This window comes from Condylura cristata, unplaced genomic scaffold (assembly GCF_000260355.1).
Source record: "Condylura cristata isolate star-nosed mole 26May11 unplaced genomic scaffold, ConCri1.0 scaffold00033, whole genome shotgun sequence".
Lineage (NCBI taxonomy): Eukaryota > Metazoa > Chordata > Mammalia > Eulipotyphla > Talpidae > Condylura > Condylura cristata.
In genome coordinates, this window is record NW_004567134.1 from 15,629,158 (window position 1) to 15,656,203 (window position 27,046).

At 47.4% G+C, this 27,046-nt stretch overlaps 1 protein-coding gene across 2 annotated transcripts in view; it reads right to left on the reverse strand.

Moving 5' to 3' along the window:
- Positions 1-7,250: 7,250 nt before the first annotated feature.
- HRH1 (histamine receptor H1) overlaps positions 7,251-27,046 on the reverse strand; it is a 40,358-nt gene continuing 20,562 nt past the window's right edge. The window contains exons 1-2 of one of the 2 annotated variants that reach the window (XM_004692226.2): positions 26,663-26,681; positions 7,251-9,111 (exon numbers count right to left, since the gene is read on the reverse strand). In XM_004692226.2, coding sequence (XP_004692283.1) covers positions 7,620-9,077 — 1,458 coding nt within the window. In that variant the 5' untranslated portion in view covers positions 9,078-9,111; positions 26,663-26,681 and the 3' untranslated portion in view covers positions 7,251-7,619. Of the gene's footprint in view, positions 9,112-26,662; positions 26,682-27,046 lie in introns of those variants that run through there. The other variant, XM_012732130.1, reaches the window with a different exon arrangement.

The following is a 27,046-nucleotide window of genomic DNA, read 5'->3' on the forward strand; positions in this document are numbered from 1 at the left end:
CACAGCGGCGTACACCGCGCGCGCCCCGATGACGCAACGTGGCCCCGCCCCCCGCATGCGCGCGGGGCACCGCGGACCGGCCGGCTGGAAGAGCCCCTAGCACCGGGCAGAGTGGGAGGGACCTGGGTGTGCGAAGGGCGGGACACTGGAGGTGGGCGACCCCTCGGTAGGCAGTCCCCTAGGGCGGGCGAGCGCCTCTGGTGGGCTCGGCAGGCTTGACGGGAATTGTCATTTTCCATTTTCAGGACTGGCAGCACCCAACATATCACAGGGACCTTGAGGGAGGCAGGTGGAGTGAGAGAGAGGAGCTTTTTAGTAGGTAAAAGCCAATAAAAATCGACAGGGACTGACTAAGCCAAGTATTCTTCTCACAGCTCCTGCTGTCAGTGGGTCATTATTTGTGATCAGTTACTTATGGAACGGTGCCGAGCATTGCACAGGTGTGTGCTGAAGACACAATAGTCTGAACACATCTGGTCTATAAGGTCCTTCACAAAGTGGTCCTGATTGAATTCTTGGGACTCACAATAAACGGAGTAATGGCTGTGATGTATGATTATCCGCCACGGCTTCCAGGGTCCACATCAACAGTTATCCCAAAAGTCCTGCAAGTGGATGTTCTATCATTCCCACTCACATGGGAAAGACCAGAGGCTGAGTAATGATAAGTGGATCACTGAAGAGCCTTTGGCCAGAATTCTGACCAAAGCCTTGGATTCTGCCAAATAAGAAAACAAATGCAGACTTAGCGTGGACGTAATTTATTTGAGAGGATTACAGGAAGGGTGGGAGACATAGAGGAGGATTCTTGTAATAGGGTCACGACTTTAGCCAAAAGACCTGCAAGTGTCTCCAAAGTTAGGCAAAGAGGGTTTTTTCTCTTGTAGGGAAGAGTGAGCTTAGAAAGAACCAGATGTAGGCAAAGAAGGAAAAAAGGGTGGCTTGATTGATAATAGCAGAACAGAGAAAATTTTACCTTGAACTCAGCACACTGTCAGGAGGGGCTGTCTGAGGGCTCCACTTTGGGCAGGATCCTGGGGAAATGACAGAACCTTAACTTACTTTGGTTAGGAGTCTGCAGTTCCAAGTGATCAGTAGAGACAAAGGTTTGGCTTATCATGTAAAGGCAAAGACACAAAGATGGTTCAGAAAGATGGTTTCTGGCCTTGCCACAGGTAACCAAGGGAGGCATCCGTGAGTCTGGGAATGGATGTTTTCTTGCAGTAAACTGTTTCCAGAACACAGGAGCAGAAATACATAGCACCGCTGTAATGCAGGAGCATGGGCTCACTGTCAGGTCTGCGCACTGTACCAGGCTCCTCTCCTGACACTGCTGTGCAGACCCCATGTTTGGGGCACGCTGAACTATTCCTGGTGCTTCGGGCACACTCTGCTCTAGCCCTGCAACTCTCTGTATTTTGCTTGCGTAGCTTTCTCTGTCTTCAAAATCCAGCTGAGAGGCTGTCACGGCAGCTAGACTAGCCACACGCCCGTAGGGTGGTCATGGGAAGCGGCCTGACCTGGGCAGCAGCAGCTGGAGCCCCTCTCCTACCCAGAAACCTACGCAGACTGACAGGGATTTTGATTTCACTCTCTGCCATGTATTACTAAGCACAGCTCTTCCACTGTACACCTCAATTTTGCCTAAGGAGATAAAAACTTTCTCCAAAATTGCTAAACCGTTAATAAACAAAAGCAAAAAATATTCAGAGAGAATTACTAAGTATTTTATGCAGGAAATGTGTGATGTAGTATCAGGACTGGAGCAAGCATTTTGTTCCTTGAGCTTAAAAAAAAAATCAGATGTAATATGAAACTACCACGGGTATTGCAAAACCCAGAGATTGCGTTGCCACCTGACTGGAACATACTCATCAGCTGTCACCGTGACAGTGGGGAAACCACATTGGTAAAGGCAACCTGGAGTGATGGGAGACTTTTCAATTACATGGAGATTATTAGGCCTTTTAATCCAGATCTTCCAGGGATTTGTGGCTTGGATGTTTCCATTTCTTTCCCATTTGGCTCACTCCTGCGCTCCCAGCTTCCCACGCTGTTAGCTAGATGAAGTTGTAACGCAGAGCGAGCGCACTGTTGGTCTACATACAAACATGCCTCAGAATGAATGCTACATGAGGTTCGGAGGACACAAAGGGAAGAAAGAATGAGCCATCGCTTGAAACATCAGTTTATTCACTTTAGGAAGAGCTTTCCTCATTAGCTTTCAGAAGTCAGAAAGTGTTTGTTAAAGCCAGCTTTGATTAAAAACCCGTGCCACTGAAAATTTGCACTTGGAATATGAAACCACGTGTACATAGAATTCAATCAAGTCTAATTCAAGGTAATACTCCCATTAGCATATCTGCAGTGCTGGGATGTCATTACTATGGCAGAAACACTGACATCACTCTGCTGAGCAGAAATTAAAACTATAAATGTAAACCTTTTCATTATAACCGTACCTGGAAAAAACCTAGTTGAGATACTCACACAGCATGTATTATATTACCCCATCACAGTTGTTATTAAATTCAGACTATTTATAACTTACTGTCACAGTGCCCGCCCCATGGCTTAGGATAATATTTAAATAGTCACCAGATATTTAAAATAAAAGACATTGTCTTAAAAAATACTGTTAATGACGTTTCTCTGATACTTTTCTCATTTTAAAATTGTTCTTAAGGGTAGACAATTCATTGCTATCATGAGGTTAGCTTCCAGGTAAACAGTGAATTTTTATGGGGGTGGAGTGAATGGTCCAGAGCTTTAAGCTAGATTACTAATAGTGGGCAACCTTCTCCAGGCACTTTTCTTGTTCTCTCGAGAATGCTGATTGTGTCAAATTTTGCCTAGGACAGTGGTCACAACATGAGCTGACTGACAGATTTCAAGCAACATGCCTGCTCCTTTGGAATTTGTTGTGCCCTTACTTTCAACAAATGTTTGAAACTATAGCTTTGCAAATAAATTAATGTAAGAATTGAGGTAGTAACATAGTAACTTTAGTTTTTAGACAATTTTAAAAAACCTTACCTCCCCCCCATGGGATTCCACTTATAAACAGTTACAGAGTTAGCAAAATGAATTTATATGTAAATACCCAGTGTTTACCTGGGTACAGAAGGGGGTTTGTTTGGAAAGGGGTGTGAGGAATTTTCTGAGATGGTACAAATTCTCGTCTATCATGATTGAAATGGGGATGACCTGGGTGTATCTGTTTGCAAAATTCATCAAACTCTGCAATTAAAACAGGTACATTTGAATGTTTATTTGTTGTGTGTAATAAACTTGATTTTAAAAACTGCAGTGGGGAAGTCACCTGCTCCTCGGTGAAGGCCTGACCCCCATGCTCCTCTGGGCTTGAGGCTTGACTCCAGCTTACGGCTGAGTTGAAGTTAGCTCTTTCAAGCTGGCTTCCCTGCTAGACTCTAGAGCCTTCTGATGAGCACCTGTGGCCATGTGTGCCTGGCACACAGTGGTTCCTGCTTCTCTGGAACTGCCACAGCATATGCCAGTGCCCCCCATCTCCCTTCAGCGCTGACTGCAGCAGAGGGGAAGACAGAGCAATTCTTCAAACTATTTTTATTGAAGTAACATTGGTTTATAACATTACATAAATTTCGGGTGCAGAATCAGATGGCACATTTGTTTCCACAACTCAGGATGATTCTCTCCCCAGAACTGATGTTCAGGGTGGGAACAGACTGATTCACACAGGTCAGTGGCAGTATTCTAGAGGGAAGGTCCTCAAATTCTGGCTGTTAAGGACTTGGCACAAGTCCTTCCTGTGGTGCTCCATGGCAGGTCATCCACCGCATTCCTGGATCCCACAAACACCCCAGTAGCCACTCACATTCTTCCAACCCTGAAGCAGCTCCGTGGTGCTGAAATCACGTCTTGTTCTCTACTCTCTCGTAATACCTGATTCACCAGGCTGTGGAGGGTTTAAAAAGTATTTGTTAAACCAACAGATGAGGTCTAGGCATCCAAAACAGAGGGCTGCTGAGGTCACGAATGTAGCCTCTGGGTTAGCAGGGAGCTCGGTGAGGCTCAGAGCACACACCCTGCCCCAATGCCCCCGGGTGGGACAGGCCAGGATGATGGTACATCAAGAAAGATGCAAGGGCAGGAGCTCACCCAAGACGTGCGTGATTCGAGTCCATCCACCTTCACCCCTTGCAGCGCAGTCGAGGGGCGCACACACTCCGCAAAGGGAGCCCCTTCGTGCCACACCCCCCAGGCTTCAGAAAGCCAGGGCACTGTGGAATGGCAGCGGTGGCAGATGAGTCTTAACCACTTCGCTCTTCACTGAGCACAGAGCGGGACACAGCCAGCAGCGCCCCAGTATTGCTTCCACCCGGCATTAGACTTGGGTCTACCTCCGGGAAGGTCCTCCTTCGAAAGCGAGAGCAACGATTTCCTGGAAGCCAACTAGCTAAATGACCGACTCATCAACTGCCAAGCTACAGTGCCATGAACTCTGAACATTTTGCTAAAGTCACCAACTTCTTGGGTCTGCAGCAAGTCCCATGGGCTGGAATGACTTCATGGGCTCTCAAAGGTTCATGTGGTGCATTAGCTAACTGGCTTTCACCTGTTTAGAGAAGCATTTGAAGGAATCTTTCTTTTCTCAAAAGCATCTATTTGACTTGTGAGTAGTTAACAAGATGATGTTCTTGAATGGAGATTTTTCTTGGATGAGTTAATACTGTGCTACTGGGTCTGCTTCCCACCACTTTCCACTTTTGTCTCCCTTCTCCCTTTGTCTCCCCCAAACGTCTCCCCCTTCCTCTCTCTCTGTTTCTTCCTTATGCTCATCCACCTTCCTCTCCTTCCTGGGCTCTTCTTCAGCTCCTTCTCACCAAAGCTGTCTTCCCCCACCCACTTCCCCTCATCTCCTCGTATTTCCACCCCTTCTTCTTCCTTTCTCACACCCTCAGTCCTCCATCTTTCCTCTCTCTGCAGCCATCTCTGCTACTAGAGCAGCAAGCTGGGATTAGAGCACACGGAATCTTCCTGGAAATGGCGTAGTGAAGACAGTGGAAATCGGTTACCTGAACTTTACAATTGTAGAAAACCATGCTGGAAAAGTTCATCCAACGTGCACCGGTGTTAACCGTACAAACAGCTGAAGAAGCCAATGTTTAGTAAATTTGAGAATTCAAGCGACTGGCTTTAAATTTGTCTCCTTCAAGCCCATCAAGAGAAACCTGGGGGTGTCTGTGAATCTGCAACTTCTGCACCTAGATCAAAGCCTTGCGGGCAGCCTTCTCCAGGAGGTATTCAATATTTTGGGCAGAAAACTTGCTTTCAACTGGATTTTGTGTTCCACAGGCTGGTAATTCTTTCTCAAGTTGGCAGGGATTGGGTTATCTTTGCACCCTAATCCACTGCCTTCCCTAAATTCAAAAATGAATTCAGTGATTCAGAGGGAAGTGGGAAGTATTCAGGCTGACAGCTTAGGAAGGAAGTGCATTCCAGAATCAATTCTTGGAGCACTCAGCTAAAGCCTTGCCTACTCATAGAAACAGATCTCACTCTCATGAGGTTGTGGTAAAGGTTCAATGCAATAGTTGTACAAAGCAAAGCTCACTGGTGCATGCGCACTGTCTTTGAAAACAACATGTGAATCCCCGCTGAGTACCAGCCATGGTGTAAGCAACATAAACCCATCCACAGTCATCAGGGGCCTTGTTCGTTATGCTCTGACAATTTACAGTGGCCATTTCTTAGTCCTCTCAGCCTCAGATCCAGATTTCTTCTGACCCCGAGTCAGAATTTAGCAGCATTTCTCTTCACTAGCTGCCTCAACTCTTCATCAACACCAACAATGGGCACATAGCCACCTCTGTGTAGGGTGGTCTTCACTGGTGTTCCTTGGTCCTGAGGGACCTCAGGGAGCAAAGTGATCACAGGTCTTCTAAAAATAAAAAAGAACTGTTTCTAACTGGAAAACAGACCAGCTGCAGCTTCTAAAACCAGGATCAAAATTCCTTTAGTTCCCCTCAGTTTTTAACAAGAACATTTGGGGATGCAAAACAGAGCAAGAACGAAGCTTGTTATAAAAAGTAAGTTCTTTTCTAAAAATATTTACACATGTAACAAGGAACGAAGGCGAACTCCTAATCAGATCTGGTCATAGTTCACAGTATACGTCAGTATATCCCCTCAGTCCAAGAAACTCAGAAAGACAGGAATAAATCAATCAAACTTCTGACAGTATAGTTTCAAATATCATTTAGATAAGTAAAAAGACCTCATTTGAACAGATCATGCAAACGAGAACACAGACACAAGAATACGGGCTGACATAGGCATTCCCATTTGCCACAGATACTACACTTAAGCATCAGGTTTTAAACATACAAATCACAAACAAACAGTTTGTTTGTTTGTTTAAACAAAAAAACCAGATCAAAACATAAACACCAAGTAAACTCCAGGTTCTCACACCTTTGCTAGGGTTTACTTAAGAGTTGTGATTATAAAGGAACATGAGACTTCTTGACAAACACAGCAGAACTCACTGATGAAAACGAACACTGATGAAAAAGAACACTGGAGCTTCAAAGTGTCACTGGTGTGGCCAGAGACACCTCTGTGTCAACTGTTCCTGCTCTCAACAGAGCCTCTCGAGAATTTCCACTACTCGGGGAATTGTGTGTATGTGAGAGAGATAAAGTGCGTGTTGGTGAGTGCGCCGTGGGGTGTGCGTGGGTGCCTGTGTGAGCGTGTGCTGAGCAGGACAAACGTGCGCCTGTCAGAGAGCACAGGCTAGAAGAGCTGGGCCCCGGGTCTGCATCCCAGCGGGCACACCACCAGCCTCGTGACCTCGGGTGACTTGCTTCTCCTGCGACTCTCCCTTTGAGAAACACCAGCCTCTTGCTGTGGAGTGTCATGGGGATTTCTTGAGACACACCTGGCACCACCCTCAAGAAATATGGCTTTCTTCTCTCCATTTCGTTTTGTGTTCGTTTGTTTTTAATGTGCAACTATCAACAAATACACCTGCCTTCCTTCTTTCAAGGGTAACAGCCTCTTTTTAACAGTCCAAAGGAACAGGGTTGAAATGATGGACATGCAGGCTGCAAAATTTGCCTCTCTACACTAAGACATGCGTGAGTGGGACTAAGGCAGAAGTTTCAGGCTGGTTCAGACACGAGTGCTGACGAGAGCTGTAAGACTCGAAGTCGGAGAGGGGGGCTGCGAAGCGGCAGTCACAGCAGAATTGCTGCCGGTCTTCTCTCCAGGCAGCCCCGCAAGGTCGCAGCTGTCTGTGCAAGTGAGGCCCCTCAGGGTCATTCTCCAGTAAACTCCACCCACGCGTCCCTTCAGTTGCGGATTAATTTGTAGTGGAAGCTTGAATGACAATGAGTCTGAAGCTTCCACATTTCCTGAGAATCTGGAGCGCTCACCCAGACCTAGTTCCTCTGGATATTCAGCCCTCTGCTCAGACACTCTGCTGACCACTGCCTCCTGCCCGCCAAGGGCACCGAGGACTCCGCCAATTACCCAGCCCCTACACTACTACTCCACAAAGCCCCGCGCCCGGCTCTCCCCCATCTCCTTCATCAACACAGCAAGTGTCACTTCGTCACACCCCCTCAGAGCTTCCTTTAGGAAGGAATGCGCAGAATTTTCTTGAATGTCTTCCTGAAGTTCTCGTTGCACAAGGGGTAGATGAGGGGGTTCAGGGTGGAGTTGATGTAGCCCAGCCAGATGGTGAACATGTGCACGTGCTCGTTGCAGCAGCTCTTGCAGAAGGCGATGACCATGAAGAAGATGAAGTAAGGAATCCAGCAGAGGATGAAGGCCGCCATGATAAACCCCAACTGTTTGGCGGCCTTCCGTTCTCGGTTCAGGTGCAAGCCAGACATGTACTGTCGCGAATGTGAGCGCAGCCTCTTCCAGGTGAACTTGAGGTAATCTAGGCCTGTGCTAGACCCTTTTCTCGGCTTGTCTTTCCCTGGGGCTGGCTCTGTGAGGGTGTCCGAGTCTGTCCTGGAGAAGGACTGGCTGTCACCCAGGGCCTGGTCCTCTGACACATCACTGGCCCTGTGTGTGCTCAGGCCCTGCTCATCCGTCTCGCGCTCCCCCTGACTCTGGTGGGTGGCGTCATACTCCCTGTCCTGGCCCCCCGCCTCCGCCTGCCTCTGCCCCATAGTGAGTGGGAAGCAGTGGCGTCTGCTCACGTCCCCATCCTCATCCTGTCCGACCATGCCAGGGCACTTCGTCTCCTCAGGGTCTTGGGACTCTGGCTTCGAGGCAGGTCTGTTGCTGACATTGTTTGACTTCCTCTTCAGAAGCTCCCAGGGAGACTCCTTCCCCGGTTTCCTGGCGCCCACCTTACAGCTCCCTGACCTCATTTTGATTTCAGAGAAGAAAGGGAGGGACCCACTGACGAGCTCCCGGTGCTGGCAGTGTAGTCGCACGGCCTTGTAGATCCTGGCATAGAACCAGAGCATCAGCAAGGTGGGCAGGTAGAAGTTGATGATTGCAGTCATGACCTTGAACCAGGTCACGTTGTAGAAGTTGGTCTCGCACTTGTCCTCCAGGTGCGTTGAGTTCTGGGACTCAGGAGGCCAGCTCAGAATGGGAATGACCCACAGGAAGGAGAGGAACCAGGCACCCAGGATGGTGGCCGAGGCTTGGGTCTTGGTGCGATACTTCAGGTACCTGAGAGGCTGCTGGACCGAACGGTAGCGATCGATGCACAGGATGAAGACACTGAAAATGGACGCCGTGCTAGCCACATAGTCCATGGAAAGCCAGAAGAGACAGAGTGGCCGGCCCAGGGACCACTTGGACATGAGGAGGTAGAGGATGTTCATGGGCATGACCACGGCCCCGACGATCAGGTCTGCCACCGAGAGGCTGACGATGTACAGGTTCCCCACGGTGTGCAGCTTGCGCTCGCTGCGCACGGCGTACAGCACCAGCAGGTTGAGCCCCACGGTGACCAAGGAGATGGTGCTCAGGACCACCACCAGCGGCATCAGCTGCGGGTTGGCCACGGTGGTCTTGTTCCCCTCACACATCTTGCCTTCGATGCAGGAGGAGTTGAGAAGGTTCATTGGCACAGAGCAGCCTCCAGCTCGAGCTCACTCCCTGCGAGGAAAGAAACAAGGATTACGCGTCAGCAGGGCCTCTCAGCACCTCTACCTCGTGCTGCTGGGGGCAGCACACAATGTGGGTACCTCCTGCTCTGCGGCGCCACAGCCCCACAACCTCAGGCTGCTCAGCAGCGCAACTCTGCGAGCCCGCCTGCCCCCCACCTGGTGCTCAGGGGCCTTTCCCAGGCACCCTCCTGACACACCGGGCATTTCCTCTGTGAGGTCAGCCCCCAAGACTACAGTGTCTGCTGTGTCCGGTCCTTCCTGCCTCCCACACCTGCTACCGACACCCTACAGCTTCGGCTTGGCCCCGGCTGAGCCGAGTCCCCAGATTTGTCCAGTCACCTCGGGGAGGTGGGAAGATAGCAGAGGAAGCCTCATCTGAGGGTCATTTAGTTTTGGCCATCAGGTTGGGAGGCAGGAAGTGGGAGGCAGTTCCGGAAGACTCCCGCACAGCCTGGCCCTCTCCTCCCACTCCTCTGGAAGTTTCTCATTTCTCTTCCTCATTGCCTGGAGGAAGAATCTTTTTGCTTAATTGCACACAGGAGGGAAAAAATCTTCCCGTCCCCCTCCCCTATGGTACATATACTATTTACCAGGCGATAATTATATTTGACAGAAAAAAGAAAAGTTGCTTGGCTGATTGAGATAGCAGAACAAAAAGCCAGTGTCATGTACTGAGCGTCAGGGGAGAAAGCGGCTGACATCTGCAACATGTTCTGAAGTGAGTCAAAAGCAGTTGGCCGGCTGGCTGGTTCCAACGGGTAAGTGAGTCGACACACGAGGAAGCGGAAAGAGCAAAATGTTGGCTTGGAACCAAGGTGGTGGCCCTCTCCTGGCCTTGCTTTTCTACTTGGTTGATACGTTTTATAAGAAAATATTGGGGAAAATTAACACAGCCTAGTTCCTCTTCTCCACCTAACTCCCCCAAAGCTCAATTCTTTATCAGTTTTCCTCGCGGCTTGGGTATGCTGCCTTTCAAAAGGCAAAGGACAACGAACATTTCGTGAGAGGCAGAGGGCCATGAAGTTTCTCAGTTCAGTGCGGATTCATTCAACACGTATTTGCTGTGAAAGTTCTCTTCTTCAGCTCGGTTTCAGGGATAAGAAACCTCACATTCATCCTCTGAAGTCATAATTAGGGTGATTCCTGGAAAGGTGGCTGCCCCCCATTCCATGCCACACAGGGGCCATACTGACCCCCTACTGCATATGCACCCTTGCTGCACAGGGACCCCCTTGGTGGCTAAACCCCCCCTCCATCCAAGACCACTATGGGGAGAGGGTGGTGGCACTGTGGGTGCCTGGGTTGCAGGCCCATCACGCTTCTCCTGGCCCCCCTTCCTCTCACTCAGTCCCCAGACAGGCCCTTCTAGTGACACAACTCTTATGAGGCCTTTCCCCCTTGGGGATCTGCATTTTGAAAGATTTGTGAGCAGTCTCCCCTCTGTGCCAGATGCCAAAGGAACCTCAGGCACCTGGCAGTGCAGGAGGCATCTGGAGACAAGGATCCTCCTCTCCCCTCACCCCACACAGGAGGCCACACTCCCCTCAGGCTGGCCACACCCACCAGGTCCTGATGTGCCCACTCTGGGTTCGAGACCAAGCCTGGGGAGGGAGTGGCAGCTGGAGGCAGCACTGGAGCAGCAGGTGGGTGGACCCAGCAGGGCGCCACCACCCATGTCCTGGGGACACTCTCAAGGGAGAAGCATGCTCTGGAGGCAGGAGCCTGCTTGCCATCTGGGCTCTGCCCTCGCTGGGCTGAGTGGGGCCTGAGTACACAGCTGCTCTCCAGCGTCCTCACCTGCAAAGCAGAGGAGCTACTTCTACCTGCCGGCCTGGCCGAGGGGAGGATGGGGCCAGAAAGTCCTGCAAGGTGATGACTTGGTGACAGGCACAAAGGGGCCCATCTCCCCTAAGGGGCTGATGAGCATGCGAGCCATCCTTTTTGAATTAAGGCAGTGGCTCCATTCCAAAACCATTAACTGCAGTCGGGGCTCTTCCTAGAGTGATCACAGTCTGATCTAATCAGGTCCATGCACCCGCGAATGAGCCAAGACAGCCACAGCCCTGCCACACGCCAGGAAGCTGTGCCAGCACCTGTGACAGCGAGGAGCCCAGGCTGGGCGGCGTCTCGTCTGCCACTTACTAAATGCCACAAGCCCAGAGAGAGGCCTCCTGACAATCCCCAACGTGGAGTTGAGGAAACAACCAGTTCAGGCTCAGAGGGGGGAAGCCACTTACTCAAGGCCACACAGCTAAGACAAGATCCAGACCTGATTTATCTAACTCAGGAATTCTTACTCTCCTTCTTTTGCCACTTGGGAGTTCGAGAATCCTCTGCCACAAGGAGCTGTCCTATGCGGTATTGGCTATTTTGCATTCCTGGCCTCTACCCACTAGATGCCAATGGTGCCCCATCTCACTTCCAGGTATGACCATCAAAAATATCTCCAGCCATGGCCAGATATCCCCTGCGGCCAAAGTTCCTCGGTGGAAAGCACTGGTCTGAGAAGTGCCCGCTCTGAGTGACTCCACTCCCTGCCGCCAGGGAAAGCAGCCTTCAGCAAGGTAAGGCAGGATGGCTAAGAGCAGCTACGCACTGCACTGCTGGGAAGTGCCTGGGTGCTCAGTGAGTGCCATGCCATGGAAGACGTGCACGCAGCGGGCTGGATCTGATTCCAAATAAGGAATAGTCTTGCTTGTCCGGGGCCATGATTTACTAAGTAGCACTGGCAGTGCTGGTGGATAAAGTCACCAATGAGGCCAGCAGGCAGGGCCTCAGCGGAGGGCAGGAGGGAAGTGAGGAGGTGAGGGGAGAAGCTGATGCTGAATGAGGCTCCAGGCCCACACCCCCTCTTACGCTCCCGTTCAGCAGGGCTGGTCCAAGGTGGCCTGGGCCCTTCTGGGCAGCAGCAAAGGCCATTTCTGATGCTAACAAGCTGGCAAGATGCTTCTCTCCACCAGGCCTCGGTGTTCTGCATGGTGGCTAAATCCAGGACAAAGCCCAGGACGGGGCCCGGCTTCTGGAAGTACGTGGTTAATAGCAGGGACAGTTTCCATCCATTTCTCAGTGACACAAAGATCCCACAGCTGGCGAGGAGGAATCACCCTTCACCTCCCACTTTTACATGGCAGAAACTGCTAAGTCTCCCAAAGGTGCGCTCTTGGTCTTCCAGTATTGGCTTCCCTCTATCGAGGAGCAGACTTCTGCCTTTTGGCTGCCTGGGATGGGGTTACACACCCAAGCTCCTGTAGCTGGGGGGCCCTGGGGCTCCATCTCAGGGAAGCGGAAATGTTCAGAAAGCATCCCCGAGGGGAAGGCGTGCGCTATTCTTTGGCCTTCAGTTCTTCTGGGGGGCTCACTGTGGAATGTGCTTCCACAGCCATCTTGGGACACGATGATGACAGCTACAAAGCCTCACGGTGGGAGAAACAGGAGCTGACATTCCCGATGATGGCAGAGCCCTGACACCAGGCAGAAATGCTGGCTCCGGGGCTCTCTGTCACGCACAGCCAGATTCCTCACTGACTGCTGCCCCCAAGGTTGAGGAGCTGGCAGTTAACAAAGGAAGAAACACAAATGGTAAGTAGCAGCGCATACACAAATCAAAGAAAATTAAATTTAAAACTCTAGAACACAACTGGGACAGTACAACCACTGAGGTAAGACCACCCAGGTGGCAGACAGGGGAGGAAGAAGGGGGATGACCCTGAGGCAATGGTGGGAGCCGCGGGGCGCAGGGAGGGGCTGTGCGAGCTGGCCTGGGAAGGATGAAGTTCACCAGAAGGAAGCAGGATGCTAAGGCTGAGGAAAGGAAAGGATGAAAGGGCAAAGCTGGGTACAGGGAACCGGGAGGGGCAGGACAGGACAGATCGAGGCCTCTCTGGAAGCTTCCACACTCGACTAGGCCTGGCCTGCGTTGCTCCCCTGCCCGCATGTCCTTCAGACTGGCAGTTTTCAGTTGCTCCTCTGGTGTGTCCACAGTGTCTGACACTCCCAGCACAGTCATTCACTGTGGCTGATCCTCCCCACTAAATGGGGAGCACTCCAGGGCCTGGGGTGCACCTGCTCCTTCCGTTTCAAAGGGGACAGGACTGGCGAGCGACGAGGGGAAGCCCTTGGTGACGGCGCTCCCACCCTTTTCACTCACTGCCAGTCTCCAGGGCTGGCCCCAGGCTGGCACTGATAAAGTCCACAGAGGCTTACTGGGTGAGCCCTCGAGAAATGGGGCACAGACAGGGCGGGGACAGAAGGCACCAGAGACGCGCCCAGCAGCAGACAAGATTTGCTTTACTTGTGAATAACGATAGTTTTCTACTAACTTTTCCACTTTTCCTTGGCAACTGTTAGAATGTCATTCCTGGTCACCCAAAACATAAAGAAAGACTCCTGTGAGAACATAAAGCAGTTCCCTGCAAACATGATTTATGATAGGAAATAATCTAACATTTGGGAAGTAAAACATCTAATGGGTTAGCTACAGAACAATCATGTGACCATTGATAATCACATTTGCGAAGCTCCAATGATGATATGGAAAAATGTTCCTTGACAAAATTACATTTACAGACATTGTCTGTGCAGGGTGACGTCACTCTATTTATTACCTAACAGGCTGACCGCAAGGGGGATTCTCTGTTACAGTCTATTAACAATGAGTTCCTCTGGGTACTGGTCAGTGTTTCCTAGCTTTGGTATTTCCATCGATCCCATTAATGAGGATGTTTTAGTTTTACAAGAGGGGAAAAATGACTAACTGTACTTATTTTTAAAAGCAAAGCCAAGATTTATTTCACTAAGAAAATGTATAAAATGTTTCCCACATTCTCATCACATCTGTTTTCTTTAGTCCAAAGTTTTAGCATCTGGGATTCCTTCTGAGACATTATAAAATGCCTCCCCCATCCCTCCCCATTCCAAACCACTCTACCTTCCCCTTGTTTGCCTTGGCTGGCTGTTCTGGTGAAATCAGTCTGAACATTCATTTCTGTGCTCTCATTTAGAGGTAGTCAGCATGAGAGAGCATCCCTACCTTCCAGTTCTGCCTCTTCTCATTAAGAATCTGCTCTGGGCATTATTTCCATCAAACACCCAGGCTTATCAGTGCTCCTGGCTGCAGGGCAGAGAGCAGACTGCAAATTACAAAATCTTGTTAGCAGTCCAGTGCTGCAGGAACATGGTGACTTAGAATCTAGGGCGGCACTCAGTGAAGAGTCAGTCTCCAACGGAGATGCAGGAGGCGATGCCTTTGTGGGTAGGCAGTAGCCCCCGAGATTTTTCCAAGGCAGGGGGAGGTACATATCAAACGCCTCCAAGGTCAGGGAGCAAAAGGTGACTGTGTGGGGCGTAAGAGGGAGTGGTGCGGACTGGGGCAACTTTGGGAGTATGTTCTCTATCTGCAGAGGACAGCTGGCACTCAGATGCCACCAACTGCCACAGGGCCAGCTCTGCTTTTTAAAAAAAAACAAGTCACAAAAACTGGACTTGTATGTGAAGTTTGTTTATTTTCAAGTGTTGTCAATCATTCAATAGTTTCATTTGTTTCCATGAACATGTGGACGTGAGTAAAGCAAAAACAAATTTGGTGGATGTGACCTGTAAACCTTGCAGCAGGAGTGTCTGGTTAGTTCACCGGGTCCAGACTACTGATTATGAGATGATGACTCTGGAGTAGAAGCTGTTGGGCTGCTTGTCTGTCTCACAATAAACCTCTGAAAACCCCCATATGTTGGTCGTCCATAGCAGTTAGTTAAAGCATGGAGCCCCTTCCGCTGGGTGCATGTGATTGGACCAGAGGCTGCCTCCGGCCTGTCAGTTCATGTCTCGCTTCTGGAAAACTGGAACTGAAGCTGTGCAAGCAGCTTCAGGACAGTATAATGGCCTCGGAAACGCAAAACTGTGATAGGAACGCGTAGAGGAGGCTGCCACTAGGGGCGCTGTTGTTCATCTCCAGCTTGGAGAGAGCTGGGGGGAAGGGGTTCTTCTAGAAGGCAATAGATAACTCCAAAAATTCACTAGCTGGAGCAATTACTATCTGTGTACAATGATGAATTCAGACCTTTCTCTTATACCAAATACTACAAATTGACAATAGTCCTAAATGTAAGCACTACACTAACCTTCGTTAAACTCTTAGAGGAAATTATAGGAGAAAAGTTTTGTAACCTTGAATTAGCCAAAGATTTCTTGGTCCAACACAATCAATCAAGAAAAAAATTGCTTCAAAAGGCACCGTGAAGAGAGGGAAAAGCTACAGAATGGAAGAAAATGTTTGTATGTCATTTATTTGAACTAGATGTGATATATCCAGAACACAGAATTCTTCAAAGTCAGTAAGAAGATGAATAACCCTAATTTTAAAATGGATAAAGGATTAGAAAAGACAGTTCAGCAAAGAAGATATAGGAATGACTCAAAAGTCCATGAAAAGATGGACTTACTCATCAGCAAAATGAAAATCAAATCTACTTAACACCGGCTAGGATGATTATAATCTTATAAACACAGACAATAGGGGCCCTCCTGGTGGTACAAGGGGTTAAGTCTCAGCTCTGTGAAGCTGTCTGCAGCCCCTGCAGCATGAGCTCAATCCCAGCCAGGGAGTGACCCACAGGGTCCGGCAGCCTCATGCACTGCTCCTCTCAGCAGTGTGTTTCAGGCAATCTGCCTGGTCTGTTCCCCACTCTGGTGAGTCCCCTCATCCCCACTCTGGTGAGTCTCCTTTATATATATATATATATATATACATATATATATATGTGTGTATATATATATATACATATATATATATATGTATATATATATATATATATATAAAGACAGTAATAGGGCCCTCCCTGGTGGTGCAGTGGGTTAAAGCGCAGCACTAAGAAGCTAAAGCCACTCCAGCATGATTTAGATCCCCCACCCCGGAGGTGACCCACGTGGCACAGACCTCTCCTGACCCACCCGCTGCTCCCCTCAGCAGTGGACTTCATCAGTCAGCCTGTTCTGCTCCCCACTCTGTCTCTGGCCTGTACCCCAGCTCTGTATGCATAAATAAATAAATCTTTAAAAAAGAGAGACAATAATAAGTGTTGAAGAGGCTATGGAGAATTACGGTACTCACAAGCCGCTGGGAGGAATGTAAAATGGTGAATCAGTGGGAAAGGCTGGAGATTAAACAAGGTTTCCACAGGATGCACTGATGTTTACTCAAGAGCATGGAAAACACATGTCCATGCACAGATCTGTCTATATGAGCATTATGCACCCCAGCCCCAAAGTGAACATGACTGAAATGTACCTCAAATGGTGTGTAATCAAAACCTAGGGTATGGTATATTTGTGCAATGGAAGATTATTTATCAATACAAAGGGACAAAGTCCCGATGTATGCTCTAATGTTGATCAAATGCAAGCCCATCAACACTAAGTAGTGGAGGAAACCAGACAGCAAAGTCAGCACATTGTGTGATTCCAGTTATATGAAAAGTCTAGAACAGAAACGGCCATAGAATCCCAAAGGAGATTAATGGTTGCCTGGTGCTTGTGGGAAGAATGACAATGTCCTGAAATTGGATTCTGACTACCAGTGTATGACTCTGTAAATTCACTAGCAATAATGAATTGCATTATTCACTTAAAATGGGTGAGTTTCATGTCCTGTGAATGATTCCTCAGTAAAGGTGTTTTGAAAACAAAATTCATTGGCCTGAAGAAGAATTTAAAAAAAAAATTTATTTATTTATGCATACAGAATTGGGGTACAGGACAGAGGAGCAGTGAGAAGATTCACCAGAGACAGTGGGGACCAGAACAGGCAGATGTACTGAAACGCACACCTGAGGGGAGCACTGGGCGTGTCAGGAGAGGTCTGCCCTGCCATGTGGGTCAGCTCCCTGGCCAGGGATCGAACTCATGCTGTAGTAGCTTCAGAGAGCTTTATAGAGCTCTGTTTTAACCAGCTCTGCTACCAGAGAAAGCCCGATTTCTCTGTTTTTAACAAATATTTAGGTATGTAAAATTGCTTCCCAATGTATCTACCAGGCACTGATACTTTGAAAAGAAAATAAGGAAGTGTCCTAAAGAACAGGCCCTCCCTGGTGGCACAACAAGTAAAGTGCAGCACCATAAGCCAGCAGCAGCCCCCCTCAGTGCAAGTTTGATCCCCGCCCCGGAGGTGACCCACAGGGAGCAGCAGACCTCTCCTGACCCGCCCACTGCTCCCCTCAGTAGTGTACTTCATCCATCTGCCTGTTCTGCCCCACTCTGTCTCTGGTGAATCCTCTCATGGCCCCTGCTCCTCTGGCCTGTACCCCAGTTCTGTATGTATAAATAAATCTTAAAAAAAAAAAAACAAAAAACAAAGAACCACTAAAATTGGGTCATTAACTATAACCGAGTTTCCAGGAGCCAGAACAAAGAGGGAAACAGTTCAGTTCCAGAATCCTGTTGTTATTTAAGCGAAGGCAAACTTAGCTTAGCAGAAGGCAGCTTGAGCTGGTGAGGTTTTAGACGAAATGCAGCGCACAGTTCCCATAAAGGAGGCACCGTGAGACCCCCACACGCCTTCTGACTTGCCCATCAGGAGTGGGAGGGTGGACAAAGCCTGGCTATGTCACACCTTTTCTCTTGTGCCTCTGGGATGGCTCTTTTTTCTTAAATTGACGTGAAATTTGGAAGGTTTCTTTGCTCTTTTCAACCCCCACTTCTGGTGTGACCGCCTTGTATTTTTTAAATGTGGCATAGGAAAAGGAAGCTGAAGAGTAATTATCACTAACTGGCAAACAAAAGAAATATGAAAGTTAGCTCCATTACATTTTATTCTATGGCCTTGAGAAACTATAAAGGAAAAAGAAAATCAGTTTTCTGACCTTCTGCATACCACCCTTGGGCTGGGACATTTCCAGCATGTCACTTCAAGGAATCCTCAGAGGGCTGCTGACTTCACAATAAAGGAATTATTTTTGTCCCCATTTCAAAAGCTTGGAAGCAGAGGCTTCTGGAGTTTACAGGGCTTGGTGTCCTGGACTAAGACCCAAGGGTGGTTGAAGAGCAAATTTCATTCATTTACTTGCTTATTTTTAATTATTCAAGAGATTATTAACAGGGACTTGCAGTGGTTGGCTTTTTTCCCTAAAGTTGCAAAATTTGATTACAGATTTTAAAATGAGGTTCTGAACCAGCTATGAAACAATTTTAAAAACCTTTAGAGGGGCACTGAGAAAAAGCACATTTTTTTAAAAGAAAAAAATAAGCACGTGTTTTATTATCAAAAAGAGACATCTCTTCTGATTCTGGGGTCCACGGGCAAAAAGCCAGTGGTGAAGTTTTATTTAAAGACTCAAGTGGGCCTCCCTGGTGGCTCAGCGCTATCAAGGCATCTCTAGACTCTGAGGCCTGAGTTTGATCCTGGCCGGGAGCTGAGCCACACAGCCAGACCTCTCCTGTCTCATCCGCTGCTCCCCTCAGCAGTGGATTTCAGTAGATCCACATGCTTCCTACTCTATCTCTGCTGAATCCTCTCACCCCCAAGTCCCACACCTCGGCCTACACCCCAGTTTTTCTATGTAAAAATAAACAAAAATAAATCTTTAAATAAAAAACACACAAGTGACACCCACCTTTTTTTTTTTTTTTTCCTTTTTTTATGGAAAATGGCATTAGAAACCGGGAATTGGAGCTAGGAATGTTCATTGCTGCTGGAGTGTCACTGCTTTTGTGTCCTCTCAACTGATGGAGTAACGGGGGTAGGTATAAGGGTTCTAATCTGTGTGTTTGTGCATATCTATAGCTGTTTCTTGTTGTCATCATCTGTAACTATATTAGCCAACATGAGTTCATGGTACTGATGTACCATGACACCCACCTTTTACTTTGAACTTCATTCCTCCCATCCTGCACTCCCTCACCCTCCTTCTCACCATGGCAAGAATAAAGGATGTCAACAAACACTTCCAATCCAGAGTTCACGGTCACAAATGTGAGCGCCCCTGGACATTACATGAGGACTCAGGGAACAAACACATGCTTGGCCCGGCACCCGGCATCTTGGGACGCAGAGAAGGATCTTTCTTATTGTTCCAGATCCCTGGATATTAAGCATTGTGAAAGTTATCTTTGGATAACTTTCAAAGGTCTATTATCTTCTTGAGGAAAAAAATACTGTTTATGATACCAAAGCAAATAAAAGAGCCGGCAGAAGGGGAAGGACAGGCAGGTGGGATGTGCGCAAGCGGTGCTCCCAGGTAATTGGGAGTTCCTTTAATTTTTGTCTCTCTCCTTCAGTCAGGCGCCCTGGTACCTGTTTGCACAGGGGCTAGGTGAATCCCACACCTTGGGGTCTGTGGTGCCACCTGTTAGCAAGTCCTCCTGCTGGTTCAGGACCCAGGCTTGTGTGTAAACAGGGGGTATGGATGGGTGTGAACCAGTCTGGCGGCTGCTTTCATTCCAATATTTATTCATTTGCCAGCCAGCCAGCCGGCCATCTCTCTATTCACTCACTTTGCCTTCCTTTCATCTTCACCATCATTCACTGCCCCACAAATCCTTACTAAGGAGTCAGACACAGATGTGATAATAAGCAAAGGACAGACACAATCCCTGCCCTCATGAAGCTGACAGTCTATACCAGAGGTTCTCAGCTCTGGTTGAGGGGGTATTGTGAAGCATACTGAGATTTTTGCTTCTCAGTAGAAGTTTTTCCTTATTCTTCTGCTAAATACAATTTAAAACCCTAGACATTCCAGTTTAAACAAATATGACCCTGAAAGGTAGAGCGGCAAAGGTAGACTCGCTAGGGAGCTGGAACCCAAAGAGTGATACCACGACAAGTGTCTAAGTTTTCATATGGCCACAGAAATCTGAGATTTTGAGCTGAAGAAGTCAGCAACGCAGAAACACCACAGGGCACAGACAAAAGCCCGCAGTGTCAACCAAACGGCCAGAAGGGACATTCCATACAACACAGTCATTTCCATACCAGCAAAATAGAAAACTTTGACAATAACTGCTCCACTGTAGCCAACCACCACATAAAACACTAGTGCCTTGTTCCCATCCCAGTTAGCAAACGCTGAGTAGGGAGCTAAGGCATTACCCTGTCAGGCGATGAGGTATCCCAACTCCCTGCAGAGGTGATGCCCAGGTCCTTAGTAGGAAGCTAGAACTTTCTTCCCCGTTGAGTGGAGACAGTCCTATGTCAGCGGAAGGGGGCAGTCAGCACACCTATCTCTCCTAGCCTGGGAGATGCCCCTGGAGGCTTCATGGGCAGCCAAATGCCTCCCCATCCTGTTCCACAGCCAAGAAGACCCTTATCTTTTTAAAAAAATAATACAATGGTTTATTTTACATCATTTTGTGCCTTTTTCTATCTCAGCTGTAATCCCCGTGGGCTTCCCATCATCAAATGACCCATGTGCCATTACCATAGTCCAGTGTACTTCCCTCCCCCACCCCGTTTTTGATCCCATTCCTCACTCCACCCCTGTAAAATATCTCTGGTATATAGTTGTTCATCATTATTATTTTCTTCCCTGTCCCTTTGTACTCCTGCTATGAGTGAAAACATCCAGTATTTTTCCTTTTCTTTCTGGCTTACCTCACTAAGCATGATCCCTTCCAACTCCATCCATATTGCTGCAAAAGGCATGTGTTTATCCTTTTGGTTGCTGAGTAATATTCCATTGTGTATATGTACCACATCTTTTGCATCAAGCCATCTACTTTTGGGCATTTGGTTGATTCCATGTCTTTCTTATTGTAAATAAAGCAGCAATAAACATGGGGATGGAGGTGTCTTTTTGAATTAGTGTTTTTGTGGAAGACCTCTATCATTTCACATGTCACAGAAGCTGAGCAGGAAACCCAGACTGCTACTTCCACCTAGGAGTAACAAGACACCCAACTCCCCTCTGCTTCTCCTGCAGTGTCACGTAAAGCCAGATAAAACAGATGACTTACATGTGAACAGAGTCTCATAACATACACTCAAAATGTGTACATTCAGTTATCATACTTAAGTATGAGAAAATTTCATAAGGAATTTTAAAAAAGTAATGGTCAGGATAACAGAAATGTTAGGGTAACCCAACAAATATTTAAAAGTAGTCATCATCAGAGGCTTCGCTGTGCAAATTGAACATACTTGAAATGGGCTCAACAGCATGGTGGAAAGAAAGAAAGAAAAAAATCAGTGAACAGGAAGACATAACAGTAGAAATATACAGTATCAACATCAGAGAGAAAATACAGTGAAAAAGGCAGAGATCTCCCAGAGACTTGAGATACTATAACAAAAGAAGTAACAGTCATGTAGTCAGAGCCCTGGAAGGTGACAGGAAAGAACATAGAGATAAAGAAATAATGATGGCTGAAGACTTCATTAATTTTGCAAGAGACATAAACTTATAAAATCAAGAAGCTGGGTGAACCTTACACTGGATAGATCTTCCAAAACACACACACTAAGATATATCATAGTTAGATTTCTGAAAACTAATGACAAAGAAAAATGTTTTGAAAGCAAGCAGAGGAAAACACCTTACCAGAATGAGAAGGATCATGGATTTCTCATCAGAAACCATTGGGCTGAGAGAAGTGACATGATATATTTTTCAGATGCTGAAAGAAAACACTGGCAGTACAGATCTTGTACTCAGTAAACAAATTCTTAAGGAATGAAGAGAAATAAAATACAGCCTTAGATGAAGGACTTGTACAGGATTTGTATGCTAAAAACTACAAAATGTTGACAAAAGAACCAAAAGATTTAAATAAATAAAGAGCTAGATGGTGTTTTCATGGATTAGAAGACTCAGCATAGAAAATACATCAATTCTCCTCAAATCGGTGAGCAGATTTAATGCAGTTCCCATCCAAACTCAGCCAGGCCTCTAGCAGGTGTGGACACAACTATTCTAAAATCTATACGGAAAAGAAAAGGAATGAAAATAACCAAAATCATTTTGAAAAAGCACAAACTATGAGAAATCGTTATTAGCAGAAAGGCAGACACAGACTGATGGGCCAGGAGAGTCAAGAAATAGTCCCAGATAGATGTACCCAGGAGGATTTGACAGAGGTTCAAAATCACTTTAACCAAGGAGAGGCTTTTCCAACAAGTGGAGCTGCAGTAACTGGTCATTTACTGGCAGAAAACGTCACCTCAATTGAAACCTCTTATCTCATTAAAAAGCTAACTCAAAAAGATTCACAGACTTAAAATGTTCAAATGTTTAAAAAACACTCTGAAGAAAATGTAGGCCCGAGATCCAGGGTCAGACAAGAGTTCTTAGACTTGACATCCACTTCTAAAGACAAACTGATGAATTGATCTTATCAAAATTAAAAACTCTGCTTCTATGAAAGATGCATCCATTGAGTTTTGATTTCAGAAATTAGATTTTTGAGTGTTAAAGATGAGAAGACAAGGAGAAAATATGTGCAAGCCACATATCCAACAAGGGACAAACATTTAAAATACATAAAGAAATCTATAAACTAAATAGTAAAATCCAAATAATCCAATTCACATGTGGAAAAAAGACCTGAAGAGACATTTCACCAGAGCTTATTATACATGGAGCACAGCCCCATGACTGGCCACTAGGAAATGCAAGCTAAACCACACTGAGATAGCACTATGTCTCGACAGCTTACCAAATAAAAGCAGCAGAATGTCCACCACCACGAGGATGCAGACACTGGGCACTCATACAGGCTCAGCGCGAACTCCCATGGTGCAGACACTCTGGGAAAGCACATGGTGGTTTCTTAACATACTGAACATGAAACTTCCATGACTCAGTAATGGCACTCCTGGGCATTATCCCAGAGAATTTATTTCCCTGAGAAAAACTGTATACTCATGTTTATAGCCATTTAGTCACAGTAACTGAGACCTGGAAACATCCAGCTGTCCTTGGTTGGGTGAATAACTAGCAGCCATGGTCCCCCACCCCGCAGAACGCTCCTTGGCGATCAAAGCGACAGGCTATTGATACACACAACCTCACCTAGCCTCACCTCCACAGAACAAGGTCACCTCCCAAAGCTTACTCTGCACGTGATTCCACCGACAGACCACTCTTGAAATGACAGTGCTATGGCAGTGGTGAGCGGGCCGGCATTCGCTAGGGTTAAGAGTGGGAGGAGTGAGGAGGAAAATGGGGGTGACCCCACAAGGCATCTGGAGGATCCTTGTGATCATGAATGTTCTAGATTTTCACAGTATCCATGTCCTTGTGACGCTGTGTCCTAGTCTGTCAAGATGTCACCACTGGGGGAAATTAAGAGCACATGGGTTCACTCTGTATTATTTCTCAGAACCATATATGCCTGAAGAGTTACATAAAAAAAAGACCCCACTGGCACCTGGGCCCTCATCATTCCAGACGAAAGGTCCACAGGTGACTCCATGTGCCACCAGTGGTCAAAACCATTGCGATGTCCCTCAGCCCATGGATCTTGGTGAAATGGCCCAGTAGGCCTGAGACTCGGAGTAGCAAGGCTCTCTAGACAGTCACTGCCTCCAGGCTGGGTTCAAAAAAATGACCAACCCTGAACAATATAGCACACTTAGCCCTGGATTAGAGAATCTCATTCAGTAGGTCTGAGCTAACGCCTTGGACTCTGTGTGCTTTTATAGCTCTCGTGATGAATCTGAGGCCCCGGCAGGTTTGGGATCCTGTGGTAAACTACCTCTAGCTACCAGATTCCTCTGTGAACAGCTGTTCTTGCCCCCAGGCCATGACTAATCCGAAACACTTGTCTTCACACCCATCACCTTCGCTGTCCAAGGCCTGGGGTCAGCCTCTCCACCTGCTTCTAGGTGTCCCCAAGGAAGAGCGGCCTGCCCAACTCGCTTATGCCTGCCCTGGCGTCTGCTGCACATCACGGGCCATCTGGATACAAGTGTTCTACTCATGTCCACCACTTTGGAGGCTGCCTTGGTCCAGGCTCAGCGTCTCTGTCAACGTCTGCTTTCCATCTTACTCCCTCAAGCCCCTGCTTACATCAACACGCGAGTGATGTTCTAGATCATACTTCTCTCCTTCAGTCGTTTATTCACCTTTATTAGAATCGTCACTGGACTCTATCTGTACACCAACCTTTTCCATTTATTAAAATGGACATGCTATTTGGAAGTTTGCATTTATGTTGGCACGACATATAAAAACCTTTTTTTTGGTCATTTATAGGAGTTTCCATAAAAGTAAACAGGATGACAACAAAAACAATGTGATTAAATTCTACTAGACATTAAGAGGAAGGTGCTGCTTATTTAAAAGGAAATATGTGCAAGTGTAAGATGGGTAGTAAAGACTTCTGCCCTTCCCCCGCCCGCACCCCCTGCACCCCCAGCAGCAGAAGCAAGCTGATACTCCCCTGAGTAGGTGAGCAGCAGGGCTGAGTGCAGCGAAGACCAGTATAGTCAGCAGCCATTAATGACACTCCAGGGAGCACCCTGGATTTGAGCACTGCTTCAAATCTCATCAGACAATCGCCATGCTCCTGAGTGCCTTTAAGGAAAAGTTCAAACTCTTTAGACTGCTGGATGACCTTTCCTTCATGGTTTGATTTACTAGACACCAGTAAAAATGAAATCATCATCCCTGTATAGTTTCTTTTAGCCTTTGGGGCTCTGCTCATGTTATTTCTTCCTCCTGGTAGAGGATCTACCTTAAGTGACAGGACTGCATTTATCTTGACTGTTGTTTATTTTGGGGCCTACCACTGAGCCTGCTTGGAACAAAATGAGAAGGGTGAAAGTGGAGAAAGGGGGAATGGAAAGGTTGATGAGAAAGTTGAAAAGAAAAAAGAAAGGGAGAGAAGGAGGATATTGTTGAACTTCTATTCATCCTACAAAACCCACCCTAAAAGTTCCTTCTTAAAAGCTTTCCTTTATCCTTTAGGCACATCTAAGCATTTCTCCCTCCAGGTTCCCACATATTGTTTATGTATCTCTAGTGACACATTTAATATTCTTTTTCTACTGAATTATGGAATGACTGAATGAATTCAGGTGCCCTTCACTTCATTAGACATTGATCTGCACAAAGGCAGGAATATTATTATTTTGCCTATAATTCCAGGACCGAGCTCAGAGGCTCTCAACTTTGCTGCAAACTGGACTCATGAAAAGAGCATTACCGAAACATGAACTACCCCCCACCCCAACTGTTGTGAAGTGAGCTCTAGGTTCCAGGATTCTTGAAAATTCTCCAGATGCAGCCAAAATAATGAACCACCATCCTAACTCGGAGGTGAGTGGTAGAAGGAGCTCAGTAAATGATTAATGAATGAACGGATGAATCCTGCATTTCACACATCATAGTTCTGACCTGACATGACCACTTCCAGGGTTTCAGTTTATGCTAATTTATTAATATTCAGGAACTGTTAATTAAACCATAATGTGGTACTAGGTGTTAAGCGAGGCCAAACTACTGGTGATGGAAACATAAGTGACTGTCTCCTTGTTCCACTGTGTGTTAGGGAGGCCAGGGCTGCATCCTGCTTCATTCAAGAACTTTGCTTCTCCCACCAGCAATCACCTCCCTAATGTCTGACAGCATACTTTACTTCCAGCAAATGAAAGGACAGACAGACTCTATTCAGTGCCAGAGGGAAAGTCCTTGGGGGGGGGGGGGGGGTGTGTGTGAATTAAGAGACCAAAAATCAAATGGCCCCACACCGACTCCCTAAGCCTCACAGCAGCAAAAGTGCTCTCTCAGCGCCAAAATCCTGTGCACCTCAAGTAAGCTCCACTCTGGGTGTGTATTTACACAAAGACTATCAAAGGTCTTATGATGTGACGAAGGTCTTGATTACTCCACAGGCAGAGGGAATTTCCTCCTGGCTAACGGCCTGGGGCACCCTTGCTCCTCCCTGATGTGCATACAGCACCTGGGGCTCTCTCAGCAGCTCCTCATGGGCCTCCTGACCCAGGTCTGGCCCCTTCAACTCCTACTCAGAGAAACCAGATGGTCTTCCTAAAACCATGAATCACATTGCCTCCTTCCCCGGCTGGGATCTCTTTAACGGCTTCAGATGGCTGTCGGCAGCTGAGGAACCCCTAGGTACAATGCAAGTGGAACCCAAATAACCCAGGCTGTTTTTGTCCAGTCTAGCCGCACATTACATCCAGAAAAAATCACGTCCAGCATTGCATGAAAAAACGATGGGAAATAACTTAAACCTTTGCTGAAGACTCTTAAAGTAACAAAACCAAGAACACCCCGAAGAACTTCTTCTCCCATCTCCCATAGCGCCCCTTCCTTTGTCAGCTGCTCACCTCAAATCTCCCTTCCCCATCTATCAAAACTTTGGCGAGAGTGGCACCTGGTTTGGTCCTCCTTTTTCCTTCTACCCACTTGCCAACCTCCCAGACCTGCTGAAGAGCCCCGAGCACCTCCCTACACGCCACTTAGCTTTCGAAAGACCCGAGAGACAAGCCTTCCAAACCCCGGAACCTGAGGGAGGGGCCAGGCAGCTTCGAGTTAAATGTTAGCACCCTTGACCCCATGGCGACACACCCGTGGCCCTACCCGCAGGCTCACCTGTGACGCTCCACTTTCCCCAGCGAACCCGGCTCCTTCCCCTTCGCGTGCACTGCTCTCTCTGCCAGGGATGCTGCTTCCTTTGCTCTTGCCCACAGGACATTCAATTAATTCTTCACATCCAACACTGATGTCACCTCCTTTAAGGCTTTTCGCAAATCCACCAGACAGGGTTAATTTGTTTCCTTCTCCAGGGTTTTTCTGAACTTTGTACAGATCTCTATTATACCTCTTCCCAGGCTGGGTTGCAATTGCTTAATTACCAATCAGACTCTTTCATGAGACGGTGGGTGCCAAATTTAAGTCTGAGTCATCTCTGTGTCCTCAGTTCCAAGAACCAGGAAGATGCTCAATGGAAGTGACTGAATGCTCCAGAAATAAGCT